Raw genomic sequence first — 23,650 nt, 5'->3', positions numbered from 1 at the left:
AAAAAAAGAAAACAATTGCCAAGTCTTCATGCGACTTAGTTCGCTGTGGCGACCCCTGAAGAAAGGATTAGCCGAAAGAAAAACAATCTATTGTTAACGATAGCATTTAGCTACTGTTGTGCAAATGTTAGCTTTTAGCTTTTGCTTTGTTTATTTTTACTTTTCGCTACTATTTTACTAAATTTACATAAACTGTTTGGCTAATTTTATTTTATACCCCAATTGCTTTAACTTTAACAACTCATTTTAAGCTTTTTTTCCAGCAGATTTCAGCGTTCTTCCAGCGCGCATCATTCACACTGTTTCTCAGGGTAAACACAAAGCTGATTTCACGGGCAGATTAAACAGCTAAAATAGAGCTTACGTTCTCTGTGGAAGAGGCAGTGCTGCCAAACCATTAATCCAATTTTTGTGTGCGTTTGTACGTATGTGTGTGACAGTTCCACGACCTCCTGTCCCAGACCACATCACCCCTCAGTCAGCTGGACCCCTACACCAGTCGCTCCATGGACATGCTGCTGCCCCTGACCGAGTCGGACCGGAGGCGGAGGGGACTCGACCAGGACTGCAGCGTTTCTTTGAGATCTTATAGTGAGAGGCCGCGCTCCGTAGTAAGTTTAACCTTCTTACACTCAGAGTTGTAAAGGAAATCATCCACTGTGCTTCATTTTCTGTGAATTAAAGACAAATTAATAAAGAAGGATGCTTCACATTGGCTGTTCTTCTCAGAGATAGGGCTGTTGTGTTCATGCACAGCTGAACATTGGTATAATTAGTGGGCAGAGTCACTCAACCGGAGTTGAATTTTACCATAAGCTGTGGGTAAATTAGAGGAGTGTTTAGTTTTGCCCAAAGAACGTTGATTTTTCATCTTTCTTTCCCACGAAAAGCTTTGATTCATCGGGTTTGTCAAACAGAAGCACTTTTGTGTAATATGTTGCCCAATTATCTGCATGCATTTAATGAAATTTCCATAAGAAGTCTTTGTTATGTACGAACTAGTTGCTGTGAGGAAGTAGTGTCTTAAAATCTTGCCATTCACCCTTCCATAGAAAAACTGTGACTCATAATGTATTAAAGATATTCTTAGGTTTACCAGGCTAAGCTCAGTCAATTGTTCCTTAGGGCTGGTGGATTTGGATGAATTCATTCAAATTTCATTATGTCAGAACATGAAAATACATCAGATGAAATAAACAAACTTTTAGTGCAATGAACTGTTTCAAAGGTTTGCATCACATTAGTCAGAAAGTCCTACTGAAACAGGGAATGACCAATTCAAAGTATGTATGACTTCATTTTAATAAATGTGATTAGAATCATTCATTTGGATGAGTTTAACGTCACTTAAAGTCAAAACATAGCTCTGTTTAATTATAATCATTCCCTGCAGCTGTTTTAAATCTTCATTGACTGCCATGAATTTCTTGGGCTGTTTTGTGTTTCAACGAACCAAGAATAATTCTGTAAAAGGTCAAAGAGAGACTGAAATGGTCAAGCTGCCATTTCTGGTTTGTGCCTCACTGAGGCCAAAAAGGAAAATGAAGAACTTCGACAAAATTAAAGGCCTTGCATTCTTTGAAGGAATGCATATCTGTTGGATAAAAATATCCTCTCTTCATCTTACTTACTCAAAGAAGCCACACTTGAGGACATGAGATTTTTTTAACAGATTTTACTTGCAAGGACAGATTTTCACAACAGTTTAAACAGATGTACAGAAGTATACACGCATGGAGCTCAGTCACGAGAATCTATCACGGATGGTGTGCGAGGCTTGTTTTTATATGCTTATCAGCTCTCCCAGCTCACAGACAGACTGGTGTCCTTGGACTGCCAGCTGCGCCTGCAGTATCAAATCAGCTCCACATCCAGCTCTCTCTGCTAACACAAACACATGGTTCATGGGCAGTTAACACTCTCAGAGAAGTAGTTAAAAACATCCATAAAACCACATCCAAAATTCCCTAACAGCATCGCCCGCAGCCTTTCATTTCTGGCCATTAGACTAAAATCATCTTACTCTGAGAATTGATGGAGTTGTAGCAGTTTTGGTCCAACCTTGTAAAAGCACAGTTTCGCAAGATGTTTAAGAATGACTCTCTGCTACTACCACACTAAATTTTAGCTCAACATGTGTAAAAATGACTGAATTATGTCCATTTTTGTGTTTCTAAAGGTTGCTCAGTTGTGGCAGCCATCTTGATTTAAATTAACTTCAAAAGTTACATTTAATCATTACTTTCTGAGAGTTCCATTAAAATTGTCCACAGGTTCAAGAGATATTTTGCTAACACTGCTGACAAAACACACACAGACATTCAAAGATATTATCTGCCTTTCGCTTTTGGCAGTGGGTAATCTAAAAAAAAAAAAGAAGACTGACTGTTCAGCGAGGGTGACATGGCAAATCAATAAATTTCCCACAGCCTTAGTGTGTTATTATCATAAGTACATTTTACTCTGACAAGTGATTTATGGAAGAGCTGAGCACATCCTGCACTGACCTAAAGGCACCACTGGCATGAATATTTATGAACCCACTAGCATATCAAAAACAAATTAGTATAAAGTGCTGACCAGGCAGACTTCCAGTGCTTTCACACTAATATACAGCAGTTAGACATCTTTTACCTCACCAGTTCAACAGAGACACACACATTCGTATCTGGAGTCAAACAGGCTGCAAATCTGCTTCAAATATTTTACCCAAAGCTTCTTATCACTTTTTTTTAATACTTGAAAAAGTTGCAATGCACTGATGTGAATAAATATATTGGTACCCTTCCCACAACAATAATATTAATAATAATAAAACTCAGCTGATGTAACTAGTCATCAGCGCAGAAACTTTGGAGCTTGCCGTCATGCATTTAGGCAAATTCCTGTCTGTCTTTTTTTGTATATGTAGTCAAACTATCTTGAGCGTTCATCCACAGAGTCCGTTATGACTCAGTCTGGTGGATGGTGTGATCACAAAGTGACGTGCATTGATCTTAGATTTCAGCTTAGATAGTTACGAATGGTTTGCTTGTTTTTTTTCTATCATCCACACGGACTGATCAACGTGGGTTGCATTTTCTCTTGCGTCCACATCATGGGAGGCTGGCTACAGTCCCACATAGCTAATTTTTCATTTCAACTGGCAGCTGTGGTCAAAGAAACATAAAGCTGCTTAAATATGTTTTTATAGCCGTACATGAATTTCCATGACGTTCTTTCTGAGTTGTAAAGGTACCAACAAACTTTTCTACATCTGTAGACATGTTAAAAATGGTTCTGGTTTTGCGTTTCTGCAGGACAGGCACAGTGAACGACACAAAGAGTCCCGTTTACACCTCCGGCCGCCGAGCCACTCTGCCACGTACGCCACCGTGTCCGCCTGGCACCACCAGCCTGAAAAACTCATCCTGGACTCCTGCAGGTACGAGGCAACAGTAAGTATCTTTTATTGTTTTCTGCACACAAGCTGGAACATAATTTCTTCTGTGTAAAATTAGTTGAGATTGTGTAGTGAACTAGGCCTCCGACCTCAACCTGTCTCTGAAGACCTTCAGGGGACAGGAACTGTTATTTCATTGATCTGAATCCAGAAATACAAATGATCTCATCAAGAAACTATTTAATTGTATCCTGAATTAATCAATTGAAAGAACACTCTTCCTTTTTACATTATCATTACTATTTTAGAATATCTTGATAATCAAAGTGTGTTTAGTTCATACCATTTCTAAATGTTGAAGTGAACCACTCATTTAAATCAACTGTGAAACAGTATTAATGATTTTTAAACCTCATTAGACTTAGAGATCAAGTTAAATGTCTATTTACAAAGTAATTGTGCATTTTGATCTTCTGTCTGAATGAGTGGATTTGATGTCGGTCAGAAGTCAGGGATGTCGGTCAGAAGTCAGAAAGCAAGTTATGAGAACGAAGGGCCTTGTTTTAAAACTCAGCAGACAATAAATAACTTCAACTGGCATCTGCGTTTGTCTCACTTCGCCATAACATTCCTCTGTCTGTACTAACCGTTCGTAAACATTCCTGCTGTCTTTTTGACTCCTAATAACACTCTGACATCACTGAAACACCGCCCCTGCTGGTTGTTTCAACCAATCAGGAAGTACCAAGTGACAGGAAGTGAGTACTCTTTAAAAAGTCAACACTTCCTGGGACTATTGAGTCTTCCCAGCAGTCTTCCTTGAGTCTTCTTGGAGTCTTCATTCAGTCTTCCTCTATGAAGTCTTCCCAGGAGTCTTCCACTTCTGAGTGGAATATCTGACTGGAGTCTTACTGAGAGTTCCTAAGGAACTTTCAGATTTAATCAATAGCTGATGGATTTGACCATGAGACGAGGGTCCGTCCATCCCAGCGGAGTCACAGCGCCTCGCTGTGAATTCACCTGGGTGTAACGCCCTACAACTTCGAAGGAAGCTTGTTCTGTTGAACGGAGTAAACCACACGACTTCAGACAATGACCAGCCACCCTGACAGGAGACGCTGAAAGGTAGTGTGCAAAGGGACTTCTATACTGGAGCTGATCCATCCACTGCAAAGGTTAAGAGACGTCACGAGTCGTCGCGCACTAAGTGGACCGGGGGTTTGAGCTGGTGTTGAAAGAAGAGTGCTAATTCTGGTCAACAAACATACATCTTCCTTCATCCATCTTCCTTTTAAATCTATTCCTTTTCTTAAACTTTTCTATTTGCCAGTAATCTAGATGCCTTCAGAGGTGAATCAGCCTCAATCAGTAATGTTCTGTTGTCTTGTTAGTAAAGCTTGCCAAGTTTTTATTAATCAGAAACAGATCAACAAATCAATGTGTACATGTCTTGATGTTAAATTTTGATTCTGTTAAATAAATGACCGCATTTATTCTGATGGGTCAAAGATAAAATGGCATCTCATGTCACTGATTAAACAATCCTCACAGTTATCTCGGTCACATGGCAGAAATTTAACTCGAAAAAGAAATAATCTGTTGTAATTAAACAATTAATATTCTTTGTGCTTGAACTAGCTTTAAGAATAATTAATTAGTAGTGAAGCTAACAGCAAAGCTGTCCTACATCACTACAATTGTTTAAATCTAATAACAAGAGTTTATTAATATAAAGGATGATTTTACATTCTGAGCCCTGATTCTTTCTTCCAGTACCTAGGGTCCATGATAATCAGGGATCTACGAGGGATTGAATCCACACAAGATGCCTGCGCTAAAATTAGGGTGAGTACTTGTGAAAACCTTAAATATTGTCCAGGGCTGTGCAAGAGATTCACTAAAATGACATTTAAGCTGCAGTGCAATGTCACTATCACAAAGGATTGTAATAAATCTCAGGATACAATCGGCAGACAATCGGATGGAAACCCTAGCTTATAGTGCTGTATGAATGGGTAAATGAAGGCACAGATTGTAGTGTAAAGAGCGTTGAGTATCTTGACTAGATAGAATGGCAGGTACAATCCATTTACCAATTAAGTAAGTATAAGTGCCATATGTTGTCATCATTGTATGTTCCCATACAATGACAAAATTGGTTCTCTGCATTTAACCCATCGCACCTGGGATGCACCAGGTGGAGCAGTGGGTGTCTTGCTCAGAGACACCATGGTATATGGAAATGACTGGGGGTTGAGCCTCGACTATCTGGTCCTGTTTTGGCTGCCCTGCCTCTACTCCATCTCAGTCCTTCCTTAGAAGTACATTGAGCTTTCATCTGTACTTTTACACAGTTTCTCGAGTAACGTTTGTTCTTCTGACCTGTAAGAAACAAATATAAATTGGTTGATTACAGCTATAATTAAATCTAGGAAAATTAAATATGACCCAAATGTGCTGTCAAACATCAACCTATTTGTAAAATGCCAACTCTCTTACTGTCTGCACAGTGAACCCAGAACTCAATTCTCAAATTTGTTGAAGTCAGTGCAATATTTGACATTCCTATCAGTGCAATAGTCTTATTTCTGTAAGTAGAATATTACCTTTGGGATGTGTTATGAGATAATATTTTTTCTTTGTTGAAACTGTTTTCTATTCCAGAAATCAAAGGACTCTAAAAAGGGTCCTGTTGTCATTTTATCCATTACCTATAGAGGCGTCAAGTTTATTGATGCAGCCACAAAGGTAACGTGGTGTTTGTGTCTCTGAGCTTTTTGTTCTTTAACAAGTTAATTTAAACATAGAGTTGTTGTTTTTTTCAGCAGATGATTTGTAGTTTATTGTTCACTTCTGTCTCCTTACAGACCATAGTTGCAGAACATGAAATCAGAAACATTTCGTGTGCCGCCCAGGACCCGGATGACCTGTGCACGTTTGCTTACATTACCAAGGATTCCAAGAGTGGCCACCACTTCTGTCACGTCTTCAGCACTGTGGAAGTGGTGAGTCATGAAACGCTTGTTAAAGTGGGAGAAATATGAGGAAACTTGAGCAGCTGCTTGTTATTTCATAAAAATAAATAAAAAAATCACTGTGATTTTCCTGGAAAAATTTAAACAAAACTCTCAGAATGTAATCATTGGATGTACATCTACAGCTAATTACCTCCAGTCACACCAATTCAAGATGGCTACCACAGCAACTTAACAGCCAACAATATTTTTTGAAAGAAAGTGCTGAGTCACAAAAAATAGTGTGTGGCAAACACAACAATGACTATTACAGTTTTACAGATCCTGAGCTAAACTTTGATGCGGTAGTAACTGAGACACATCTTCGGAGCATGAGCACGACACGTGAGCTTGAAACTTTCAGGAGGTTGTGCAAAACTTCAGGCGATGTGCATTCCTACAAAGAACATTGGATTTGATTTGATATTTTCTACACAGATCCAGACCTATGAGATAATCTTAACGTTGGGACAGGCCTTCGAGGTGGCTTATCAAATGGCGGTTCAGTCCAGGGCGAGACACTACATGCCCCCGTCGTCTCTGGGCTCAGAGTTCGTAGAAACCAAAACCAGCCGTCCTGTGTCTCAGTCATGGAGCAGCATGAGAAGATCAGCGGTGAGTCCCTGCAAAGTCTCAAATAAACACAGTAAATGTTTAACAGTGTTCAGTCAGGTCATCTGGATGGTTTCTTCTTTTTGCTGAGACACTCTGTCCTTAATCCAAAGGACTTCATCAGCCTGAGGAGCCACCAAACAAACTGATTCCCACAAACAGCGTACTCCATAGTGGAATAAAACCAGTTTGCTGGAGCTAAAATGTTTTTTTCTCCCACTATAGAGTATACTTTTTGTGGGAATCAGTTTGTTTGGTGGCTCCTCTGACTGATGAAGTCCTTTGGATGAAGGACGAAACGTCTCAGCAACAAAATAAATCATCCAGATGACCTGACTGAACACTGTTCATACCTAGATTACTGAGCATGAACTTTGGTGTTTTGACCAGTCAATGTTTGTTTCTTTACTTGTGAGAGGAGGCTCTGCTGAGTTATAAGGACAAATATGAGGAGTGGGGGTTGGAATATCCGGTGGTGGAGTCATAATTGAAAAAAACTGTACACAAATCTTCGTGACCGATTTTTCTTCCTCTGCTGAATCCCCAGTGCACCACCTACAAAGGAAAATTTGCTGTGTGTGTGGTAGAAAGTGATGAGTCATTATAGCCACCAGCTTCATCTCGGATGAGAGTCACTCCAGATTAAGAAAGATTTCCTGATCTCTCCTGAAAATCAAAAAGGAAACAGTGATGAATGAAAGGTTTATTTGTTGCTTACAGGCAGATGAATGATTCGCTCGGGGCCTTTCCGCGGGGCTCAGCACCCATGGATGGACCCACGCACCACTTCCTGGCTTTCTGATAGAGTGCGCTGCACAAACGTTCGCGCAGATCCTCTGGGCTGCATTGATGTATTGACCTTTCAGGCAGCATATAATAGGCGTTCAGTGATCACTGTCACCTGAGAGAGCTGCACAGCCAGGAGCATGCTTACTGCAGGACCAGCTGCTTATGCAGAGACATAAATCATTTTGTTGTACTGCCTGCACGTTACTTGAATTTATAGAGCCGTCACAGATCTGCATAATGTGCCTGGCTCAGAGTTTCACTTTTAGATGAGAAGGGTGCTGATTTTTGTAACCTGTAGTTAGTTTTCATGCTTTTGTTGTTGTTGCCACAGTGTGTTGGTTTGAACAGAAACTGAGACACTCGTTCAGTTTTTATACGCCCTCCCTGAGGAGCTATTAACTGTAAGCCCTGTCCTGAGTAATTACCGTTGTCACATGGTTGTTCTGCTTTAACGTGCAGCTTTTGAGTTTACAGCATTCCATTTCTTTTGAAATGTGTGCAGATTTTATCATCTGCAGTTAACAGTTAATTAAATTAACTTTGTCCCCTGGAGTGTTATTAAAAGGCTCTCTCTGGTTGACCATTTCATTCTTTCAGCTGAGCTGAACTGTAAAGAGGTTTCAAGTACACACTTGATACCAGCGTACATGGTTTTGTGAGGGAGTCAAAAGAATTGGTATTCAATGAAAATTTATCAGAGTTCACCTAAAAAAAAAAAATCTATAGCAAAAGTCCAGAGTAAATATATTTAAATTACATTTTAGTGATAGCCACGCTAGTTTTATCCACTCAACATGTTGTTTCTTCTCAGTGAGCAGGCATCTTCTCCTTGCAGAAAGAAGCAGATAAATATTGTGGATCAGATGCAGGAATTAATATAAAAAACTAGAAAAGCTGCAACACCAAAAACAAAATACCTTAAAGGTGGAAAAGTTGCACTGCCAACAATGAATTATCACAAAAATGTGTTGTGTAAAATGAATTATTGTAAATGTCAGTCAAGCTGTGCTACCTAAATTAAATTACCGTAAACTGCAAAAAAAAAAATTAAAAATTAAAATATATGTGTGCTGCCTACAATAAACAGTTCTGCTTTAAAATGATTTAACATAAATGCTTTAAAAGCTGCAACACATGAATCGTTTTACAGTACAGTAATTGCCTTAAAAGCAGTGTTGCCTAAAATGAATGCAGGAAACAGTGTCCTGCCTACAATAAATTTAATAGATTTCATATTACTGAAATTTAACAGCCCACCCAAGTTCAGATAAGACTTCATTTGGGTTCAAATTAGGCCCACGGGCCACCATTTGTAGGTCACTCTTCTCCACACACACCAGCAAATGATCCATGTTGCAAACATGGAAAATAATATGTCACCACACTCCTTCTCTTTGTTTTAAAGGAATTAGAAAATGCTTTTCATGGCAATGAGTAATTAGTGTGTCTAATTGATTGCTTCTGACACGACCAGAGTTGACTTGACAGAGACCAACAGCTACAGTGATGGGAGAACAACTAAACAGTGAAAACATTAAAGCAAGTGGTTGAGTTGGGATACAAACAATCATAATGTGATGCAAAAAGACCTGCAAAGAGGCAAATATACTGCAAAGACGCAAAGTGAAAGTTAGGCACCTCACTGATGTACAACCTCAATATGATAAAAGTTCATGCATTGTTTAAAATGTAATAAAAACAGAAAACAATTATTTGTAAATTTCATAAATTTGTAATGAATGTACAATGAACTATAATAAACACATCAAGTGTTTTAAAAATATATATTTTTTAAATAATTTTTTAATTTTAGAAAAGTATAATTTGCATCAACACAACACAAAAAAGTTTGGACTGCGGCCATTTTATACCCATGAAGCTCCCCCAGTAAACACCTATGAGCTGAATAGACCAGTTTGATTTTTTTTTTAGAGATAAATGTAGCCCCGTTGTTATCTGGTGCAGTGTTCCAGCTGTTCAACAGCCCCTGTTCTTCATTGCCAGATGTTTCTTTTTTAAGATGTATTAATGGGAGTTAATAGGAGAGACCATATCTCTCCAGTTTTAGCTTCTCTCCATGGGCTCCCTGTCAAATCCAGAATTGAATTCAAAATCTTACTTCTAACCTACAAAGCTCTCAACAACCTAGCTCCATCTTATATTAGAGATCTTATTGTTCTATATTTTCCTAACAAAGCACGTCACTCTCAGACTTAAGGCTTACTTGTAGTTCCTAGAGTTTCTAAAAGCAGAATGGGAGGAAGATCTTTCAGTTATCAGGCTCCTCTCTTGTGGAATCAACTTCCAGTTTCTGTCTGTGAAGCTGACACATTGTTCAGTTTTAAGACTGGACTTAAGACGTTCCTTTTTGATAAATCCTTTAGTTAGAGTTGGCTTGTTATGCTACCATAGGTTTAGACTATTAAAGGACAAATTTATCGCATTTCTTAAAATGAATTGTTAAAATAGAATAATTTTCATTTGATAATATTTCTATCTTAACATGTGATTCTGGACCTGCCATTGTGTATCTATTCCGCTCAAACCCAACCAGTTGAAGCAGATGGCCGCTTGTCCTGAGCTGGTTCAGCTGGAGATTTCTTCCTCATGAGAGCATTTTTCCTTTCCTTTTATTGACTTATTTTTAAATATGAATGTTTCTGTTCAGTGCCCTGAGATGACTTCTGTTGTGACTTGGCGCTATATAAATAAGCTAAACTGAATTGAATGATGCGTCAAACATTGAGGTCTGGCCTGTAGGCAGGTCAGTTTAGCAGAGCTATGTGACGGTAATGGATGCAGTATGTTCAGCATTGTGTTGCTGAAATAGTCAAGACCTTCCCTGAAAAAGGCGTGGTCTGTATGGGAGTGTATGTTGTTTTAAAACTTGTATAAGCTTTTCTGCATTGATGAAGTTTTTCCAAATGTGTTAGCTGCCCATGCCACAGACACTAATGCACCCCCACACCATCAGAGAGGCATGGCTTTAACTGTGCACTGAAAACACGTTGGAGGGGCATTCTTCTCCTTTATAGGGATGTTGTGGTGTCTTTGGTTTTAAAAAAAGAATTTCACATTTTGATTTATTAATGACCTGTTGCTATTTAACCTAATTAGTTGCAACATGCTCCTCCAGCTGTTTTGTTAATTTATACTTACTTTTACAGCTGTTTGTTGCCCAAGTCCTCACTTTTTTGAGATATGTCACTGCAAAAAATATATTTACCCTCTTTTTTTCCAAAATGATACAATTATCTTAGTTTAATGTATTTACAATAAAATATGTGTTTAGGGGTTTGATAATCATTAAATTCAGTTTTTGTTTTCATTTTACACAAGGTCCTGTTTTTGGAATGAAGGTTGTAAAAATGATGTAGAAATATCAAAGTGGAATGACAAAAAATATCAAAAGTAAACTGTGCTGCAAACTACTTTATACAACATATAGTTGGAAACAACAACCATAAGCAAGGCAGATAACTGTCTGGGGTTGTTTAATGTCTCTGGTTGTCCTCTGTCGGATGAGTGAAGAATTTCCCACATCTTAGCTCGTTTCATAATCCGTCCATGTTTGAAAGAGCTGCTGCTTCAGACGTAACAAATGATCACAATGTTTAATCAGTTTTACACTCCACCCTTACTACTGCCACGTGCACACCACCTCCGCATGTGTAGAAATCCACAGCCCCATAGATCTCATCTGATGATTGGACTGTCACTAGAATCAAATGACTTTAACCAAATAGTTTTTAGCTAAAAGAAAAAAAAGGTTTTAGTCTGCTCCTCATGCTGCTACTGGATTTCTTCACAGTCCTTTTAGGACAGTTGAATACTCTGTCCCTCCTCTTATCTCTTCTTTTTTAACATGTCTTTGTTCTTGTCTTCTTGGTCCTCCTGCTTCCCAGGGTGCCCCTCTGCTCGAATGCCGCTGCTGTCACTGTCACACGTGTACTACCCACCGTCCTTCCTTCCTCCCGTTGCACTCTGTTAGCCCTGGAATCCAGGTCCTTCTCTTTCCTTTCCTTTATTCAGTCCTCAGACCATCAAACATTCACATACATGCCAAACCCTCCCTTATTTTTTTATGTTTTTTGGGATGCTGCTGTGCACTTTGACACTTTTTATCCCCTTCTCTCTCTCTTTGCGGTTTTGAATGTTTTTCACCATAAAACCTCTTCATCCCTTTACTTTCTCATCTCTCATCTTCATCTAACATGTTTGTGGTTTTTAAATGCACATGGTTGAAGTGTTGTGGCTCAACAAATTGTTTACGGAACAGAGGGTTTTTCTTGATGTGATGCACAGTCTCTATAAAACTCTCGGCTAAATGGCTACAGAGGGTTTCATCCATTGCACCAGTAATGTGATGGTTGTTTCCGTTGGCTGGTTGTAAATGTCTTTGTGTGTTTGGTTTCAGTGTCAGCAGGAAAAATTTCTAATGATAAATGCTTATGATAATGATTTTTAACTAAATTTGTTAGCACGAGGTAAACTATCTGCTATGTCTGACTTGTCAAGAGTTATTGTTGTCTTGGAAGTAATAACCAGCATCTTCTTTGCCTCAGAGGGTTGTATTTGTGGTTATTTGTTGTTGCTTCCAGAAGCTGAGAGTTCTTTCTGTCGGACTTCATCCATTGTTGTGGACTGAGTCTGTGATTGTCAGAGTCAGAGTCAGAGTTTCTTTATTGTCATTCGCACCTCATGTGGTACATGTGGTGGAGCGAAATTATGTACACAGGGTCCCAGTTACATCCAACAATAAAATGTATAAGATTGTATTGTGATTGTAAAATGTATTGTGACCCGATCACCGGACTGTACGTCTAATCCACGTGTGTGACCTGAGGACTTGTCAGTGTGGCGCAATGGCCTCCACTGCTGCTCGTCTCACACCCTCCTCTCGTCCCTCCTCCCCTCCCCCCCTCCCCTCCGGCAGATCGACCCCCTGGAGATGGATGCAGACATGCAGTCCCTGGGCAGCACCACCTGGCTCTGTGACCAGCGGGACTCCAACAGGCGTCCCGTCAGCACCAAGTACGAGACCACCATATTCTGAGGCCGGATCCCTACAGACGCACCCCCAACCCCCCCGACTCCCAACTGCACCCCCTGAAACTTTTCTTCTACCCTTTGCATCCGGTTCTCTGTTCAACTCTTTCTCTCACTGAGACACACACGCACACACACACACACATTTACACACGTGCGCCCCGTGCCTTCTCACTGTGATGGTATAGCATCCCTCAGGGCTGCCTACTCCTGCACCTTCCTTTGCCCTGCTCAGAGACCCACACCAACCTCCTACATGTCATGACGAACACTCCTGGGGTCCTCCTGAGCCTCCCCAGCATCCCTGGCAGCCTCCCTTGCCTGTTGCTGCCACAGCCAATGGAACGGATGATCCTGGACTGATCTCATTTTACAGTGGCCCTGCTTTCTCAACCAAACTGCCTCTTCCTCCTCATCCTCCTCTTCCTGACAACTTGCATCTGCCTCCAAATCCCCGATATCTCCCAGAGGTTGCATCTTTTTACTATTATTATCATTATTCTTTCTCTTTCTATACTCTTTTTTTTCTCCACAGGAAAAACAAGTATAATTTTATTTTGTTCTGTATATAGACAGGCTTGACCTGAAAGCAAGTTAAAGGGATAGTCTAGTCAGTTTTGAAGCGATATTCTGTCAAATTGTTATCAATAGTACCTTATTAGCTTTGACATCAGTCATAGAGCACAAAGAAAAGGTGAAAATGGTGAGATAGATCAGTGACTAGTCAAACAATAGCCCCTTGTTTATCCTTTACAGGACTAAGAAGCATGTCATTCTCAGAAACAACATACAGTAGTCCCTCGCTACTTCAGTCCCTCGCTACTTCACCATTCGTTTTTTGCGGACTCGCTCTATCGCGGTTTTTCAAAGTAAGATTGGACATGACACACAACTGGCTGATTTATGGACGAGCCGCATGATCGGCACAAAATTTTTATTTAAAATAAATTATTTTAAATTATTTAGCACCTCCTGCACCTGTGTGCAGCCCACAGCTGCAGGAGAAGCTCCCTCCTGCAGCGTGTCATATCCGTAGCGGAGAAGTGGGCGAGGCAGAGAGCACTGGCAGGTGGCAGAGAGCAGCCGGAGGCAGAGAGAGCTGAGGTCATTACATGCTGTGCTCTTTTAGAGTGTTTAGAGCAGGGCTATTCAACTGGTGGCCCGCGGGTCATTGATGCGGCCCACTTCATTAGAAAATATAAATAATCAAAATATGTTATTTTTGGTTCAAGGTTTTGGGTTCTGGTTATTGCATTTATGATTCAATGCAATAAAATAAACTAATTTAAAACATAACAGATCATTGTAAAACTTGGTTTATTTACATAATCACTTTAATCGCTGGATGGTCGGCCCCCGAGCTGTTGGCTTTCAGAAACTGTGGCCCACTGAGCAGTTTTGTTGAATAGCCCTGATTCAGAGTTTAGAAACATTGTTCAGAATATTGCGAGAGTGTGGGAGGGGTTTTAATATATATATATATATATATATATATATATATATATATATATATATATATATATATGTATATACTAAAATAAACTTCTACTTGTTACTTGTACTACTATTCCTACTTTGTAGTTTTTCACTTATCATGGAGCTTCAGGGTATGGATCTCCCGTGATAAACTAGGGACTACTGTATACTGATGTTAAAAAAGCTAATTAGCTAATAACGAACCTCTAAATTTTTGCATGACATTGTAGCTGTGTTTTCAACTGAACATTGTATTTACAGTATAGCTATATGAGCTTCGGCTGTTGGTTTTGAGGCTGCTGGACGATCACTCTGCTGGAAGTTGAGTAAAGTTTTTGCGCTGACGAGATGTGCTGGTCAAGCGACTCAGCATCACCGGATTAAACACGGATTACGTTCAGCACAGAATACAGTGCGTTAGCATAGTAACGCAAATGTTTGGTCGAGAAAACAGTGACGAAACAGATACAAACATCATGCAAAAGTGTAGTCCAGCGTCCTTTCACAGCAGTTTGTCATTTCTCGGAAAGGGTTGCTTTATAGGCCTGAAAGCAATTAACAATGGCTCGTTTCATTAGCCATTAGCCTAGCCTGGATGAAGACCTCTGCCCTTTGCTCCATTTTTTATGACTGATGTCACAGCTGCAAAGTTACTAATTATTGATAACTAATAACACAAAACATCCCTTTTAAAATAGAGACAAACTAAACTATCTCTTTAAAGTATTTAAAATACGTTAGAGATATTAGTTTAATGCTAAATTACTCAGCAAGTTTATATTTTAAATGAACAGTTTGACATTTTGGGAACAATGCTTGTTTATTTTCTTGCAGAGAATTAACTCAGAATATTTATATATTATGTAAGACCAATACGATGATATCTAAAATTCAACTATCACCTTAAATTAAAATGGAAAAACAAACTCATTGTTCCATAATTTGAATGAAAATGTCAGATTTAGATTTTTGTTAGTTCAGAGTTTGTCAGTTGAGGTGTGTTTTTACAGTTTTATAAAGGCATTACAAATCTGAGGGTCTTACATATCCAAGTACAATAAGGGTTGTGCATCTTTTTTTTTTTCATGCAGGTTGAATTGATGATTAACAGTTATGGACAGTTACAAGCTAATAAACAATGTAAAAAAAACAAGCTGTTAACTAAATGTCCCACTCTGATAAGTTGAGTGCTAATGGACGCTGAATTTAATAGTGATGGCTTTAAGTACATTTAAGTACCGTATTTGCCGGTGTATAAATCACACCTTTTTGCACAAATTTGCAAGTCCTGTGACTAATATACGTTTTATTCCCATATTTATAATCCAATTTTTGGCTGAGATCTGATAATTTCATTCATTCAGATATGGAAAATATTGAACACTACCATCTTCAGCCACTAGAGGGCCCTCGAGTAATGTGGCAAGCCAAGTCTCTCATTAATAGGGAAAAGTGGCTAATAATGAGACACTTGGCTTGCCATTTAAGTCACTTTCTTCTCGCTCCGGAACTCCTTGAGCAAACGTCAAATCAGCTGCATTTCGCCGCTCCGCCCAGGTGACATGCATCTGATTTGACCATTAAAGTGCATTTATTAAGGAAAAGTTCAACTGAGACACACCTTTACTATAATATCGAGCAAACAAATAATTGTTTTTAGGTTGTTAAATTTCGAAGAAATGCACAGCGAATCATCCCTCTGCGTGCTTCCTCAGCCGTGAATCGATTTTTGAAATGCAGCTGATTTTACCGTCAAAGTGCATTTATTAAGCAAAAGTTAAAGTGAGACACACCTTTACTATAATTTTGAGCAAACAAAGAATTATTTTTAAGTGTTAATCTTGTTAAATTTTTGCTAAAGTCCTCCTGTGCACACTCCTGCGGCCACCATTTGGCAGCCAATTGATTTTTGGCACAACACTGGCCCATGTTTCCAGGTTGTCAGCGGTGAGGCGTAACAAACGTGACACGTCAGCAGTGACACATAATAGATGCGACTTGTACGACAAAGCAATGTATTCATGTTTTTTTTTCCACTTTATTAGACATATTTGGACTGATGCGACTTGTACGGTGATGTGACGTGTACGGCGGCAAGTACGCTGAGCTTTAGAAATAGGTACATGGAGCTGTTAGCAAAATGAAACCAGACACAAATCAAAGAAGCTAAATCTGGTGATTTTTTTTGCATTCTGCAAAAAAGTCTTCTAGTTTAACATGCAAGTAAATACAGTTTGTATTTCTGCAAATGGTAACAACTGACTGACTGCATTAATAAAACACAATTTTATTCTTATGTATTTATGTGCAAATTTTTGAAAAAGCGGAAACTTTTTTTTTAATGCTTCTGTAAATAAATAAAAGAAAAATAGTAACATAACAGTCAGGAAGCTGTGATGTAACCACATCTTGTGCTGAAAAGTTTAAAAGTTGTTGGCGATATTTTCATTATTCCTGCACACGTGCTGCGTTAATCTCTGCAAGAAGGTGGACACGTCTATTTCCTGAAATGTCAACTTTTTCCTTTAAAGGGTCCGTTTGATATCAGACAAATTTAAGATCTGTAAATCTGTGATTTGTGTGGTCATATTTTTATTATTTAACACGTTTTATTTGTTTTGTTTGAAGGCAGTTATGATATTTTTTTTTCTTTCTCCATTTGTAGCTTATCCTGCCTTACCAGGCATCTACCACTGTGAGGCACTATGAGGAGGCTGCTTTGCTGGCAAGGGATGCAAGATGGACTTTAAGTCAATGAGAGACAAAAACAGCAACATGCAGCAAAACAAGTTTTTAAAAAAATCCAATTTGTACAGTACTTATAGTTAAAAAGCATTGGAATCGTTCACAGTTCTATCACTGATGTCCAAACTCAAAGCAGAACGAGAACTGAAGCCTCACTTGAGGACGACTTTCCTATCGAGGACGACAGCCTTACGATATTGCGATTATCTATGATCCACTAAAATCCCGCTCGACCCTAACGAACTCCACCAACTGCACGCCTCCAACCTGTTTCTAAAAGACTGAAAGGAAACCTTAAAAAAAAGATTTTTTTTTTTTTGTGTATGGATTAAACTGACTGTGGCTGAAGTGGTTTGATTGGTTGCTCTGGCCTTGTACTGCCCAGTGCCTGTCAGCATTAACGGTAGCACCAAGAGCCTGCAAATCTTCTTTTTGTCCATTAAAAACAAACAAAGATATCACTGTGTTAAAAAAGAACAGCACTATCCCTTTTAAAACCTTGTTTTCCTACAGTGCAAGTGGAATATTTTAGCTTTTTTCTGATACTTTTTGATAGAAAGGGGCAAACTGAAACACATTGGGACAGGAGGATTCAAAGATTATCATGCTAATCCCAACTTTAAACCAGAAGAAAAACGACATAAAAAAAAAAAAAGAACAAAAAATAAGACACATTAGTTTTATGTTTTACTTACTTTTGTAATCTACACTTCAACATGATTTTGTTGAACTGTATTAAGGAGCCCTGGCGCAGTTTGGTGCACATTTCCCTGCGTAGCATGATTACATGGGTGTCTGTTCCACACCAGTTTAGACTTAGGTCCACGACACTGCAAAATACAAACATTTAATCCTTCTCAGTGAACAAGCCAAACTTAAACATTGTTCTTGTGTCATTATTGTGAACAGATACTTTCTTTGTTTTTAATTTTTATAAAGTGTTTTCCTCCTGAACTGTGATAGAGATGCTTGTTGTGGAGTCGACAGGGTTCTCCCTCTCGTGCACCAGCTGCCGTGCGTGTGCTGTATGCGTCGTTTCTGTTCGTCCTGGTGGAAGTTGGGGCTGTCCTGGCCTCTGTCCTTGTCTGTGTGTGCTGCAGGAGGAGTGTGAGGGTCTGAGCTCCGCTGTGTGTGGAGACTGTTTTGATGTTGCTGCTCTGTGTCGCTGCCACTCCGTTCTGACTTTTATCTGTTGGCTTCCACTCGATAATGCATGTTGGCAGTGTTTCTTTGTGTTATGTCCCCTCTGATGCGTTTGGCCTGAGCAGCCTCTGTATGTACGGTTGCAGCGTCTCTTCTCCTCTCACCCATCTGCCCCTTTTTTGTGTTTCCTCTTTGTTTACACGCTAATTCCACGATTCATCCCCATCCCTCCATTTCACCATCGTACGCACATGTCGTCACACACGTTCCTCCATTTTGTGTGTCACCAGGACGACCTGCTCTAGTATGGATGCATAATACAAAGAGCATTACACTTTAATGAACAGCAGCTATTTAAAAGCAAGGTTTTTTTGGGTGGCATGTGATGGCTGTGCATGTACCGGTCTTCTTTTTTTTTTTAACATTCGTGTTTTCCTTGTGTAGCTCGCCCCGGCGTTCAAGTTTCCGGATACCAAGCTGTGAGTTTGATGGGGAGCAGCCGATGCAAGTGTTTGCTTGTTTTTAGCTAGTATGCAAAGTAGAAGACAAAGAAAAACAATAAAAATCAAGAGTGAAACTGTAAGCTTGAGCAACGTGCAGGGACCAGCCAGCGCCACGCTGACATTTAGATCTCACTCCGTGTGTCCTCCACTGCTCCTGTGATGAATCCACACTCACAGCCGAAAGGTAACTTGTGGTGCCACGTCACTGACTAAACAGGACCTGTTTATCACTCCTGTCTCCAGAAAAGGTCAGTCAGAAAGGCCAAGTCTATTTCCTGGCCTTCGTGTGACTTACTGATCTTGTCATGTTGGAACTGTAATGTGTAGAGCACTGTAGACGTTAATAAAACAGTCCATTAATGAGCATTTCTATTGATCCAGCTCTACTGAGGACAGTAACAGTGGGAATTGTTAAAGGGTAATAAAATGTAGAGGGGAAGAAGAGAAGAAATTGTACCAGCATACGATGCTTTGCCCATGTTGATGGACAGAGTGTGGTTTGTCGTGGAAAAAATGTGAAACTGTTTCAAATTTCAAAGCAATATTATATTAATGACATTAAATATTACAAAAACTAAACAATTCCTCTCAAGTCTGTTGTTAGCATTGATTTTTGTTTTTACTCTGTCAAAAGCAGGCGCATTACAGCAGCTGTTAGAAATCAAAAGTGACATTACAAGATGGTAATTATTGTACAATTGTGCTTTCATGGTTTCCCCCGCTGCAGAGATTAGTGGGTGCCACATCGTCTAAACAAACAATTAGCCCAGTTTGATTCTTTTTCCTGTACTTTATTACTTTCAAGTTGCAGAGCCGAGTGCTTGCTGATCTCTGGAAAACGCATGTCAGTATTGTTGTGTCACTCTGCTTTGTACTCACAGAACACTCAAAAACAAAAGAAGAGTAAAAAAAATTAATCTGCTCATTTATGAACTATTCCAAAGAAAGTACCAGGAAAAGACTTAAGTGAATAATTTACATTTTTTTTCATATTTTTATCACAATATGAGTGTTTTTTCTTGTGCTGTCCTAAAAGCTATTTAAAAAGTATGTACGGTATTTTGGAGTACTTTAAACAAAAACTTGGGATGTAATGGATGAAACCTGTTTTAAAAAATCAGTTTATCTAATTTCTCTCATGTATGTACATATACATATACAGTATATATGTATGTATATATATGCACACACACATTTGTATATACATACATACATACATATATATGTATATATATATGTATGTATATATATATATATGTATGTATATATATATATATATATATATATACATATATATATGGATGTATGTATTTATATATACGTGTGTATATATGTATGTAGATATACGTATATGTACATATGTTTCAGGGTTTTTGAACAATTCCCCTGCTGCAGCTCTGCCTGTAAACTCAACTGTGCTGCTTAGTAGTCTTTACAATGTTAAAGGAGCATTGCCAACATTTTCTGCATGTTAGCCCATTTAAATAAGAAATTTTAATCTTAAATGCCTGGTGTACAAATGACTTAATTTAGCTCAAGTTGTCCACTGGTGAGTGGTTTGATGATGAAATGTTTAAGCTCATTCTTGAACTCTAACGTTAAGGTTACAGGTTATAGACCTTTTGACATTTTTTTTCTTCTTGTAATAGAGTTATTTCCAATCAAAAAGTTAAACTTGGAGTTATTAAAATTACAACAACAAAAAAAATGATTTAAACTACAACTGAAAGAAACGCAAACATAAATTAGGTTAAAAATAAATAAATGATCCATTGAGTCTACCTTTAAAACTAAAGAAAATTTAAACTTTCGTCAAACTTATTAACGTTATTAGCATGTGTGGCTTGACACTTATTTCTATTTACGACTGAGCCAGCTGCTTTCAAACCATTTGTCTAGGTTTGAACTTTTCCCCAGTTATCACAAATCACTCAATAAAAATAAAAAATACAAGACAGATACTAAGAATACCAACCAAAACTAAACATTTTAAACCAAAAGGCTTGTCCTGAGCCTGGTTCTGCTGGAGGTTTCTTCCTGTTAAAAGGAAGATTTTCCTTTCCACTGTTGCCATTGTGCTTGCTCAGGATGGGAGACTGCAACGAAGTGAAGATTCAACCAGTCTGCTAGCTTCCTTAGATAGAGAACTTTTATTAATTGGCTTTATATGTATGTTAATGTTCCTGTAAAGTGCTCTGAGACAACTTTGTTGTGATTTGGGGCTGTATAAATAAAATGAATTGAAATGAATTCAAAAAACGTACGGGAATTTTTTTTTTTTGCAAAATCATTAAAGCTCACTTAAATTTAAAATGAAGTAAAAATGTCTGGAATTCAGAAACTTAATTATAAAACTTTAATGCCTCTGATTCACTGTGATGGATAATATAAAATATAATCTCTTTTCTATATAAAAACATATCTTGCTCACCTTCTACATAACTCTCATCCATTAAAAAAAAAAGAAAAAAAATTTATATATATATATATATATATATATATATATATATATATATATATATATCATGAAAAATGTTTGGGTTTTTTGCCCTAAATACATTTCTGTAAAAAATAATGTGTATCGGAAGCTTTGTAGCTATTTTAATAAAAACAGGAAGAAAATCCCAAAAATAAAACAACACATTTAAATAAAAACCGTCTAAATGACATTTCACACGGCTCATTTAAAGTAAATCCTCTCGTTGTTTGAGTCCAAGTTTTTCACTTTAACATGTGTATTTTCATTTGTTTGCTCTGTAACATGTGTTGTTTTATTGGCTGTATGAAATATGACAATGATTCTTTTTGAGATTTGTTTACAAATATAGCACTGTTTAGCTCTCCCCGCTAATATCACCGACAGGAGGAAACTATATTTTTGGTTTATGATTAAAGACGCATATAAAGAAAAATGAAAAAGAAATGAATAAAAGTGCACAACGTCTTTGGTAAGTCATGATGCATAAACATCTCTTAGACACCCAGCTACTTAGTAAAGCTTAATATTAAAAAATATGTACAAATTCTTAGCATTATTTCTTTGGTACTTGTTTTCTACAACCCTGATTTGTTAAAATGTAAATGAAAACAAAACCCAATGATTTGTAAATCTCATAAACCCACATTTTGTTCACATTGGAACATAGTAAACATAACGGATGATTCAGAAATGGTACCATTAAAAAATAAATGTGACATTTGAAGATGCTGAAGAAGGGATTAACAAAAGGCTGTAAAAATAATGCATGAATAAGAAACAGTTTTTACAGCTAATTGGTTTAACAGGTCTGGGCAGAAGTAAAGAAGGGCAGATTCATCAGTTTGTAAAAAAATGTACAATATAATGGGACAATTTTCAAAATAATTTTCCTGAACAGACAATTGGGAAAACCAAATATCCTACCAGCCTGCTAAAAACAGGTCTGATCCAGTTACAGACACGGGTTTATGACATTTTCAAGTCTTACCTCCCAGTTCAGTCAGAATTGGAAACAAGTTAAGTCTTTTCCTCATGAATACATGAGACTGTTTCTTTCTTCTACCCAGTATTACTTCATGTTTGGTGTACACAGGCGTGTTGTTTAACTGCCTTATGCATTTACTTGAACTTTAAGTCCTTGCATCAAAGAAAATACTCTAGTTTTGGAAACTGTAAATGTCAATTAAACAAAAGAAAGAAGAAATATAAATCCAGCTGCATTGTTTTATGTTTACATCTCACATCTGACCTTAAAGGTTTCCCTCAAATCATTCCACTTCAGCATGTTTACACTCTAAAATGACATGTTTTATATCAAACGTTGGCCTGTGTTCAGGTCAACCTCAGTTTGGCGCGAGTCCTCTGCAGGTTCAGTCTGTTCAGGCGGGAGCAGCAGCTTCCTGAGGATGGGTGCATAGAAGGGACCGAAGACAGTTTGGTTGAAGCGGACAATTTGCCCGAAGGCCGTCCCCAGCTCTGCTAACTCAGCTCTAAGCAGCCCGAGGGGAAAAGGCAGCTCTGGACTCCTTTTAGCTGAGCAGCCCTGCAGCGTGGCCAAAAGGAAGCCCTGAACTCTTTCTCCTGTGGTTGATTGAAAGAAGAAGGAGGGAAAAGTAAATGTTACACAGCAGAAAACATGCAAGATTAAAAGCACATCAACAGCCGTAAGACGAGGCGGGAAATGTTCCTTATTTTCTGGTGTTTAAAGGATGTGTTCCATCTTTACAGCAAACATAGGTCACTCCTTCACACAAGCTTATTCCAAATATAAAAATACATCTTTTTATATGGACATTTTCTATAACTTTAAATGGGTTAATTATAGGGATGCACGATATTGGATTTTTGGCCGATATCCAATATGCCAATATTTTAAGACTTATTTGGCCGATAACCGATACCAATATATTTTTTCCTAGACCTACATACATAGCTTTCTCTGTTTTGGAATTAAAATACAATAAATTCTGCATGGTCTTTGTCAGTTTGATCTGCTACCAAATGCAGATGCCAAAAAGGGGGCTGAAAATGATGTAACACTTCAACTTGGATTATGTTTAATGTCAAATTTATTCATGACATTTACTCTCTCTAACACAATGACAACACTCGAGCAGAGCAAATTTGTAAATTTTCACAAATCTAAACTCAACCTGTTCTTAAGTAGTAGTGCATTAATAGATATACTTGACAGTTTCTTAAATTAAAAATCAACTTAAAACAGAAGCCTTATATATCAGTGAGTTGTTTTGATGGAAAGGCTGATGTCCGATATTTATTTTTATCACTAATATCTGCCGATACTGATACCATGCCGATAATATCGTGTGTCCCTAATTAATTACATCAAAGTAACAGCACTGTCTGCAGAGTGACAACAAAAAAGGTTGAATCATGTCATCTGGACTTCGTTTTTTTGTTAAAAAGAAACGTTTCGCCCCTCATCCAAGAGGCTTCG

The 23,650-nt window shown here is 38.3% G+C and overlaps 2 protein-coding genes across 2 annotated transcripts in view; one reads left to right on the top strand and one right to left on the bottom strand.

Moving 5' to 3' along the window:
- Positions 1-13,274, top strand: part of anks1ab (ankyrin repeat and sterile alpha motif domain containing 1Ab) — a 34,128-nt gene extending 20,854 nt beyond the window's left edge. The window contains exons 5-11 of the mRNA XM_037678697.1: positions 441-611; positions 3,300-3,437; positions 5,156-5,227; positions 6,047-6,130; positions 6,250-6,387; positions 6,835-7,011; positions 12,734-13,274. Coding sequence (XP_037534625.1) covers positions 441-611; positions 3,300-3,437; positions 5,156-5,227; positions 6,047-6,130; positions 6,250-6,387; positions 6,835-7,011; positions 12,734-12,853 — 900 coding nt within the window. The 3' untranslated portion in view covers positions 12,854-13,274. The remainder of the gene's footprint in view (positions 1-440; positions 612-3,299; positions 3,438-5,155; positions 5,228-6,046; positions 6,131-6,249; positions 6,388-6,834; positions 7,012-12,733) is intronic.
- Positions 13,275-22,499: 9,225 nt separating this feature from the next.
- LOC119412331 (T-complex protein 11-like protein 2) overlaps positions 22,500-23,650 on the bottom strand; it is an 11,343-nt gene continuing 10,192 nt past the window's right edge. The window contains exon 10 of the mRNA XM_037679320.1: positions 22,500-22,773. Within this exon, the coding sequence (XP_037535248.1) occupies positions 22,502-22,773 (272 nt within the window). The 3' untranslated portion in view covers positions 22,500-22,501. The remainder of the gene's footprint in view (positions 22,774-23,650) is intronic.

Source organism: Nematolebias whitei, chromosome 7, assembly GCF_014905685.2.
Source record: "Nematolebias whitei isolate Nwh7 chromosome 7, NemWhi1, whole genome shotgun sequence".
NCBI lineage: Eukaryota > Metazoa > Chordata > Actinopteri > Cyprinodontiformes > Rivulidae > Nematolebias > Nematolebias whitei.
The sequence above is the reverse complement of the archived record's forward strand: the minus strand, read 5'-3'. Positions and strand labels throughout refer to the sequence as shown.